General features: G+C 38.3%; 1 protein-coding gene across 2 annotated transcripts; it reads right to left on the bottom strand.

Annotated features, from left to right (window-relative positions):
- Positions 1 to 911: 911 nt before the first annotated feature.
- Positions 912 to 8,477, bottom strand: fbxo7 (F-box protein 7). 2 transcript variants are annotated; one of them, XM_087786942.1, is made up of 10 exons: positions 8,348 to 8,477; positions 6,620 to 6,742; positions 5,969 to 6,218; positions 4,740 to 4,961; positions 4,522 to 4,666; positions 3,082 to 3,162; positions 2,916 to 3,011; positions 2,662 to 2,838; positions 2,555 to 2,595; positions 912 to 1,359 (listed from the first exon to the last, which is right to left on the bottom strand). In XM_087786942.1, the coding sequence occupies exons 2-10, from the start codon at positions 6,739 to 6,741 to the stop codon at positions 970 to 972; spliced, it is 1,524 nt and encodes a 507-aa protein (XP_087643068.1). In that variant the 5' UTR covers position 6,742; positions 8,348 to 8,477; the 3' UTR covers positions 912 to 969. The 2 variants fall into 2 exon arrangements, with proteins under 2 accessions (XP_087643068.1, XP_087643067.1); XM_087786941.1 differs by lacking the exon at positions 8,348 to 8,477 and adding an exon at positions 7,330 to 7,431.
- Between the last annotated feature and the right edge of the window lie 806 nt (positions 8,478 to 9,283).

Here is a 9,283-nt window from a genome sequence, read left to right as displayed (position 1 = left end):
TATTTTTTTACATACATTATTTTAAATATATTTTATTTTGGTGTAAACTTTTCACTCTTCTCTTTCTAGATAATAATGAACCAACCTTAAAAAAATGTTATTTTATGTCCATCTCTGAGATGTACTCACACATATGATTGAATAAACTGGAAAAGTAAACCTAATTATCTATCGTCTTTATCTGTAAATATTAACTCGTTTAAATTCAGGAAGATAATATCGTTGAGTAAACAGTGCGGGGGTAACACATTATAAACAAACCTTTCTCTAAAAATAATTGTCGTATATTATATATTGCCGTTGTCAATACGTACATACATCGCCACGTTAAAACAATACACCTATAATAAAGCAAAAACGTGAAAGATCGAGAAAAAACGACTTTTCTTCAATAATCCCATGTTCTAAACTAAGCACCTCCTTCATGTGAGTGACGGGTGAGAAAAACAAGCGCCTCCTTTGTTCACAGACAACATGACGTCATTGTTTTTGCTGCCTCTCTTATCTGAGAGTTCCCTGAAAACTTTTGTGGCCTTTTGAAAGATAACCCCACGATCTTCCTGGAAATATCTATATCTCAACCACAACCTACAGTAAGAGACATTCAACGAAAAACAATTTTGACTCGTCATTATTGAGCGGAAATAGAAGAAAGAATATTTCAAAGTGTTATCATAAGATGGTAAAAATAGAAATGAAGAAATGGAAATAAATTAACATTTCCTTTTATTTTATTTTAAGGACAAATACAGCAAATTAGGAGAATAAAGAAGAAAAGAATAGATAAAGGTAGAATAAGTAATAAATAATTAAACAAAATTATAATAGTAAGCTGTAAGAAACATGATCAGTTTATAAGTTTAATAAGTGGCTCTTTTGTCAAACATGTTGGTAAAGATGGAAATACTGGGTCATATTTGGTCAACTGTTTATTAAAACTTTACACAAAAGTCACCACAAGCCTCCTCCTCATCTGAAGCCTTGTCTCTGCCACCCGTGTCCTTGACCCCGCCGGATGCCCGAGAAGGGGTGTCTGCCCCGGTTGGGTAAAGGGTGGATGAGGTCTACGCGAGGACGGGGGTCGAGGATCGGGTTGAGGGGGTCGAGGATCGGGTTGAGGGGGTCGAACAGAGGCTGTAGCGGATCGGGCAGCGGGTGGAAGGGGTCGAACAGGGGCGGGTCGAAGATGGGCACCAGGGGGTCGCCCAGAGGGAGGGGCTGGAATGGGAGGGGCTGGAATGGGAGGGGCTGGAATGGAAACGGCTGGAGGGGGTTCGGCAGGAGAGGGAAGGGCGGCTGCATCGGGGTCGCCATCGGGAACGAGAAACTTTGTCGTCTTCTGTAATGAGCTTTGTAGACCTGAAGAACAGACACTTATTACATTATTATAACGGTAACTATGCTGGTTTGGCCTTAACCCTCGTGTTACCTCAGGGTTAAGTCACGGAAAACAAATATGTATGAGGTATCCCTTGTATTGACTCTTGGTCAGTGGTGGAGGTTGTTCACCTTGACCCAGAGACAACTCAAAAGGGGGTTAAGAAAATTCCTCAATGCGTGCAGCTGCAGTGATGAGTTCAATGAGAGGGAGTGAGACTTGGTGTCCTCGCCCGAGTTAAGGACTGTCAGGACATTTTTAACTCGAGTCTCACTCGACTAGTTACAGTTCAGGAATTGTTTCAAGTCCTAACAAAGCAGCTAAAAACACCTGGATATTTGATAAACAAATAATAGAACAAGAGTAAAAAACTTTTTTTTTTTGTTACCTTGTCAAATAGTTCAGGGTGTAAAACCATTATCTCAGTTTGATTATTTATGTCATTTCACAGTTATTACCGTGTTACAAAGTAGTCAGAAACTGCTGTCATAGCTGTAATGAGTTCAGCGAGACCAAGACGAAAAGTTATTAGAACTGCAGTTATTCTTTTGCTGTTAAGCTGTTGAAAATGTCATTATAAAGTTTAAAAAAACAATACAAAGTAATGTTGAATAACTGCTGGATGGTGATGAGGCCTCATGAAACAACTGTGTGTCAGAGATACAGTGTCATGATACAGAGCCTTAGTTTTTGAAAGGCCACTAGATGGCACTCTTAGTTTGAAAACCATTCCAGGTTTCATTGAGTTAGTCGATCAGAGCCAAAGATTATAAAGCAGAGAGCGCCCTCTAGTGGCCTTTTTCAAATCAGCATTACAATACAGTGTCTTCACTATATATTGACAATAAAATGGAAAAACGGGCGAATATTTAAAAAAGTCTACAGTCGTAAAACCTAAAACAATCATGCCGTAAATAACTACAATCACGAGTTAAAGGATTTGAAACAACAACTCGTTGCTCGACCATAAGTGAGAGAGGAGCCTCTAAAAACAGAAGTATCACCTCGAGCAGCAGCTTTGCTCTAAATAAAACGTCTCGCAGCATAACTGACGCTGCATAAGATCAAGATGGCGAGAGTTTGCAGATGTTTAGAGAACAATTATAGTCGTGTAAAGTCGTCTGGCTTCAGATTCAACAAGCACGTCAGGTCCTATAGGTATGAAGATGAACAAACCTCTTTCCAGTCGGGGTTTCTGCCCTGGTCGGGTTTTAATTCTGGACAAGGAAAAAAAAAAATTTCAGTGATTTCTCTCCAGACGGAGAACCTTCGAGCCTTCTCACTTTTAAGGTCTCTGTGGCACAAGTAGCTCCACAACATGGAATCTGACGTCCAGGTGTTGAGGTACTTGCAGACGGCCGACAACCTGACCACGGACTTCACGTCCAGCTGCCGGAGTATCCTCAGGAGGACCTCCGGAGGGAGAGCCGTCAGGCCGAACACCACCGGCAGACACAGAGCTGGGAACGGACATCAAACACTTGAGCTCCTTTTTGAAAGCTTTGAGAAGACCGTGACCTTTTTGAACGCAACCTACCTTCTCTGGTGACTGCGATCAGAGGGTACGCCAGCTTGTCCTTAAACATCTGAGACAACCGCTTGAGGTCTTTGAAAGCCGCAGCCGTGTTTTCTCCTGAGACGATAAAAGGAAGTTAAGAACACGAGCTTCTCCGCGAGCGAACGGGTCGGTGAGCCGAGCTGACCTGGCCACTTGTTCGTCAAGAAGTCCATGGGATCCAGGCAGAGTTTGCGAGTGATGTCCACGGAGTTGGCCTTTATTGACGCTGGACAGAAGAAGAAGATGTTCAGACCAATGGTTGAGCAGCAGCCACAGGTTATCACATGGTTAACTGTTTTATTAAGTTAACCGTTCACTGCCAAGGCTGACAGGATTTGACAAACAAATGTTTACACCACATACAAAAATACAACAGAAAATAAAAGAGAGATCCGGGCTTTCTGCTACCAAAACACAGACCAGATTCACCTGCACATCTTTCAAGAGTTACCCTGTTTTTTTTTGTACAATAATTGAACCCTTGTGTTATCTAGGCCCGAGGACAAATGTGTTGGTGGGAACCCTTGTGTTTGGCTCTCTGTCGAGGTGAACGAACCTCCCTGGCTTCCAGCATGACAAACACAGTTGAGAAAGAAAGAGTAAGTATGTCAGAAAACAGGTTTGAAGCAAGTCACGATCTTCTTCTGTTTTGTTTTGTACTGGTACTTCATGTTTAGGCCTTTTTGCCTTGCTCTGTTGTCGACAGTCGATGGGGTTTTCTGACAGGGTTTGGCAGAGACGCAGAACTGTCAGCGATCAAAGAAATCAGCCCGGCCCTATTTAAACGCCAGATTTTCTGTAGACCAGCATCAGCTCGTTCGTCTCGCTTCCACTCGTCTCGTCTTTCCCCATTTATATTCATTGGACTTAATGTTGGAAGAACGGAATCTGTGGACTTTGTGTATATTGTTGAGAAATTACGCCATAGTTTTGCTTTTATTTTAAGTGTTTTCCGTTCATTATTGGGAATTGAATTAAAACCACTTAAATTAAATTTTAAATATCAACTCAATGAATGATCGTCTTTCGCTGCTGGGTCTCATTGTTTACTGAATCCTTACAAAACACATTTTGTGCTTGTATTGAGTCATTGGCCCATCAGATGGATAGCTCAAATCAAAGTAAATTGATGTTCATGTTGATATAGTGACCTATAAATACGTCAGTATTTAGGATAATATAAGGAACATAAGCTTATTAATGTCAACAATTATACAGAGGGTTTCAAAAAACTTAAAAAATGACATTGTAGTAAATAATAAGCTTGTTAAGAAATATTATTTATATATACATTTTGATGTAAAAAATAATAACCAATCAGACGTGTACTTATGTTAGAGAGAGTTTGGTAAATAAACCATTTGTTCCCGCGACTATATTTGAGCAAATCTTTTTTCTAAATGAACTGTTGTTAACCCACAGTAATGTTGAATAAATGCAACTTTTCTTTAAAAAATTGGACAAAGACAGTTAACATATATACAACATACCACAGCAATGGATTAAAAACAAAACAGACTACCTGTATACAATTGTCATCGTGAAAGTATGAAGCCTAATAAAGATCCATTTGCTATAATGTTACCGTGGATGAACAGCATGGGGCCCATAGGGAGAGCGACCAGCTTGACCGGAGTGTTCTCACACAGATGGTGATGGTAGGATAGTTTGTAGGGTTTACCCTTCGCCCTCCAGCTGTCCGGCATCTCATCAGCGCTCGCTGAGCTTCCCTGGTAGAAACACAGAGTTCAACACCAACACAAGTACTCACAGAGTACTCCTATGACATGTTTCCTTTTTTACCGTGAAGCCAGTTTCCAGCATCAGAAGGTTGATCGCCACCACCAGGGCTTCGACGGGACTTTCCACGAGCGCCTTACGATACAGGAGCTGCAGAGGAAGCGGAGCTTCGCCGTCGGCCGCCTCGCAGCACAGGATCGGAAACCACGAGCTGGTGTGGACTCTGGAAGTGGACGGTCTCATGACTTCCCACTGATAGGATGAGGTGCTGCTGCTGGGCTGGTGCTGAACAAAAACGACATTTTTCATCAGTTTTGAATGTCTAATAATCTCCTTTTTTTACTCATAGAAATGTGCTTAGAAGAGAAATACACATGTATATAATAAATAAAATAACCGCAGAGCAACAGTAGACTTGATTTAAAAGTTTGCATGTCATTTTATGAAGTTTATAAAGTATAATAAATCTTTTGGAAAGCTTTTTCAAACCTTTATTGATAATCCTGCCCATGCACATTTCAAACTACCGTTAATACTTGAAGGTTTTTTCTCCCTGGAACATCTGACGAAAATATGGTTTAATGATGAGTTCACAGGGAGGTGGTAAGAGTAAGTAAGTAAGTAAGTAAGTAATATTTATTTATATAGCGCTTTTCCAGACCAGGGTCACAAAGCGCTTAAACAATCAAAACAATACTAAAAAAAGTATATACTTTAAAGAGAGAAAGCAGCGTTGACTTGAGGGTTATAGAATGTTTTTACTCAAATATTATTTAATTATAGTAAGGAAGCTAGTCTGCATAATAATGGTTACTTTTTTGTCATTTAAGTCTCACTGTAAACCGCGAGGATTGGAATGTACAGTCCAACCACACTTGCTGAAATACCTTGTCAATTGTCAGATAAAAGTAATAAAAGTCTAGGAGTGATAGTTTGTTATGGTAAGTATCTTAAATACTACCTTTCTTGTTTTATTTTGGAGTTATTTATACAAGGTTGTCGTTTTTGTCTTGAAATTTACGTCATAGGCGATGACTCAAAGTGATGTAGAATAACTGCCACGTATTGACAAGGTGATTTAACTTGGAATCAAAGGTAAAAGGATGAAACCCTTGTTTTAAATTCTATAGTCATTAAGTCATCAAAGACCAATTTACTCTATATTGAATATTGACATTGCAAAATAAAAATGTGATGTCCATCTTTACCTCCAGGATAGTCTTTGTAATTGCTTGAGATGGATCGTTTAATCAATCGTACAAACATTACACGTCAAAACATTGAGGTCTTACATCTGTCGGGGGTCCACGCTCCTCTGACTGTGAGGCTCCCTGCAGGCTCTGGTCGTCCACTGTAGAGGACATCTCAACCACAGCTCCCTCCACTGGTGCAGCACTGGGATCTGCTGCGTCTTTGGGGGCAGCGTCTGGCAGGATCACGTAGATAAGATCTCCAGACACCACACCGAAGGAAGAAAGATTTTGTCCGGTGTCGGTCAGGATTTCAGAGCCATTCAGAGAAAGACTGAAGTCGGTTTCTGGACTGGATGAGAAATGGAAAAGAGGATTTATGAGAGGCTGCTTTTCTTACAATTGATTTAAACATGTAGAATAAATATTCACAAAGTAATCACTTGTAGCTGATATTCTGTAGCCTCTTAGTGCATGGATTACGCATCAGAAAACTGTTGATGTTTACACCGTAGAGCAGAAAGTTCCATTGTAAATATTCAAAACTATGCTATTCAAAAGCTAGTCTTGAAAATAAAAAAATAAAATTGAAAATATTTTGAGTTGAGACCTGATTATGAAGATAATATAGTAGTTTAGATGGTGATTAAAACTTAAACCCTGTCATAATGATCACATTCACCATTCCAAAAACTTTATCCCAATTGTTTAACCTCCAAAAAGTTAAAGTTGGGTGATAACAAGGCGTCTGACCTGAGCCCCACAGAGGTCAACACCTCCTGCTTGATGTGGTCGATGAGATCGTTCAGACTTGGTTCTGGTCCAGGGACTTCAACCCTGCAAGACCGCTTGTTGAGTCGCAGTTTCAATTTCATTCTGTAAAGACAAATGAAAAAAACCAATGTCATCAAGGATCGGTTTTGTATTTATCAGGAGAATAAACGTATTTAAAAGTTCTATCAATGTTTAACATTTGGATCATTAACAACTTATACAAGAATTGACATGTAATATAGATGTCAGGATAATTTAAATAAACTAAATATTGTATTATAGCTTTACAACTGGAGGTGTTACTTTTGAGCTACATTCCTATTTCCACGTGTTTGTGACAGACTTCCATGAGTTCAAAGAAGTTATAAAAAGGCTTAAAAACGTTCATAATATTCTGAAATAGCAGAATTGATGAGTCATAGATTCAAAGTACGCCACTTTTAAAATGTGTCAACTGTCTTTATACGTTGCGTTTGTCTTGGATATTTTTAATATTAAGGAGTAAAATAGTTTGTATACTTTTCGTCTAAAAAGTTTATTCAACTAATTTCGTTTTCGTTTCTGCAGAACACGCCGTTGAAAGGGAAGCTAACGCAGTGAAGCTATCAGGCTCACTTTATCAGCAGCACTTATTCTTAAACTTTCCATCTTAAGATGTTCCTGAAGCATCGACATTTAAAAACACTTACATGCAACACTTTGTGTGATGATTTCCACGCTGTCTTTCTGTTTATATGTCACATCACTGTCAAGATGTCGCCGCTCTAACGACACTAGTAACACACTTTCCGGCTTGCTTTCAGAATAAAAGCATATGCCCCCCCAAAGAAAGCATATAAAAGAAAAAAGGAAACTCCTCGTTTTATTTTTAAAACAACATACTAGTATCTTCTATTAAACTTTTATCAGATTAAATCGAAAGAGAAAAAGGGTGCATAAATACCAATGGAAATACAATCAAATGTAAATAAATATAATCTATTAATTCAATTTTTTTCCCACATGTTTGTTTCCACTAATTACTGTATTACGCAACATCCGTAAATATATATATATATATATATATATATATATATATATATATATATATATATATATATAATGATAGTTACCACAATTCAGAAAACTTAATAAATGTGAGAATAAGGAAGTTAATTCAACAGACAAAAGTGGTAGTACAAATTTTAATTTAGGCATAATTCCCTGTATATTTCAGTTTGTTGTTTCTCATTAATTAACATTAAGAAGCTCATTAAATACTATGTTTTTAAACATCACAAAATGAAATAAATAAACTAACGTGAGTGTTCGTGGCAAACAATAGGTTCCCTGGTAAGGAAATAAACTTGCTTGTGAAAAAGCTAATCTGTGAAAATTATATTACCTAGCAAACTTGTATTTTGTCCCCTGCGTTGTATGGAAAGTTATTTATTTTAGCGAGTCGACTGTCGACATTTAAGCACTTAGAAGCCATTAAATAAAGTAAGTAAGTAATAGTTATTTATACAGCGCTTTCCCAGACCAGGGTCACAAAGCGCCTAAACTATTATAACAATACTCCATAAAATATATGCTAAAAGGTAATAAACTTGATCGAACTACAGAACACCAGGTCAATTTTGCTAACAGATGAACAAATATGCTCAATAAAATCCACATGTTATTTCAGAAGTGTTGGATATACATTATGAACAGGAAATTATTTACCATCATTGTAGAGTGGGATGTTGCTTTCTGCTCTCTCTTTCGTTCACTTTCAGTCAAGTTCCAATCTGAGTTCGCTCTGTAAAGTTACATAAATATTTAGTGAGCCACCAATTTTAAATACTTGGCTATATAAATTTTAATTGTTGCATTATCAGCATGATGAGTATGAAAGACATGAAAGCAACTCTCTTAACCAATCATCTTGCATCATCGGATATTTAGAAAAGATTAAAGTACTTTACAAAGGCTGGTCAGTGTTATACAATCTGGAGGGTTTCTGGTTGAGATGGAGGTTTCAGGAAAAAGAAGAAGAACCAATGAGGTTCATGAATGTCATAAACATAAAGAGGATTGTTGTGATTGAGATTTGCAGAGGCCTGTTTTTCTTTGGGCTTATTTTTCGTTAAGAGTATTAAGATAACTTTACTATGATTTTGATAGTAACATATTTTAGTTACAGTTTTCAGGAGACCTCCTGAGGGATCAACAAAGTTCTACCTTACCTTACCTTATTTTCGTGTCTAAACAAGAAGGAGTTGTCTCGCCTAGAGCTAATACAAAACACTGCAGCAAGAATTCTGACTCGCTCTAGTAGAAGAACTCACATTTCTCCGATCCTTAAAACTCTTCACTGGCTTCCAGTTTCTTTCAGGATCAATTTTAAAATTCTGGTTCTTACTTTCAGATCTATTCATGGTCAGACTCCTCCTTACATCAGTGATCTGATCCAGCCTTACACCCCAGCTCGGGCTCTGAGGTCTGTGGATCAGAATCTACTTATGGTTCCTGAACACGGTTCAGGACCAGAGGAGAGAAATCTTTTCAGGCTGTTGCTCCTAAGCTTTGGAACGATCTTCCTCTGTGTTTGATGATCTACTGACTCCTTCAAGAAACATCTCAAGACACTTTTATTTGTGCAGGATATTTCTTAATTGT

This window comes from Callionymus lyra, chromosome 3, assembly GCF_982586985.1.
Source record: "Callionymus lyra chromosome 3, fCalLyr1.hap1.1, whole genome shotgun sequence".
Taxonomy (NCBI): Eukaryota; Metazoa; Chordata; class Actinopteri; order Syngnathiformes; family Callionymidae; genus Callionymus; species Callionymus lyra.
The sequence above is the reverse complement of the archived record's forward strand: the minus strand, read 5'-3'. Positions and strand labels throughout refer to the sequence as shown.

What these genes read in the sequence shown, in the direction of transcription:
- fbxo7 (XM_087786942.1), bottom strand. Translation starts at nt 6,741, where the DNA reads ATGAAATTGAAACTGCGACTCAACAAGCGGTCTTGCAGGGTTGAAGTC. An exon ending in TTGACCTCTGTGGGGCTCAG is followed by an intron (nt 6,219 to 6,619) that starts GTCAGACGCCTT and finishes TTTCTCATCCAG; the next exon opens with TCCAGAAACCGACTTCAGTC. An exon ending in CCCCATGCTGTTCATCCACG is followed by an intron (nt 3,163 to 4,521) that starts GTAACATTATAG and finishes TCTTCTGTCCAG; the next exon opens with CGTCAATAAAGGCCAACTCC.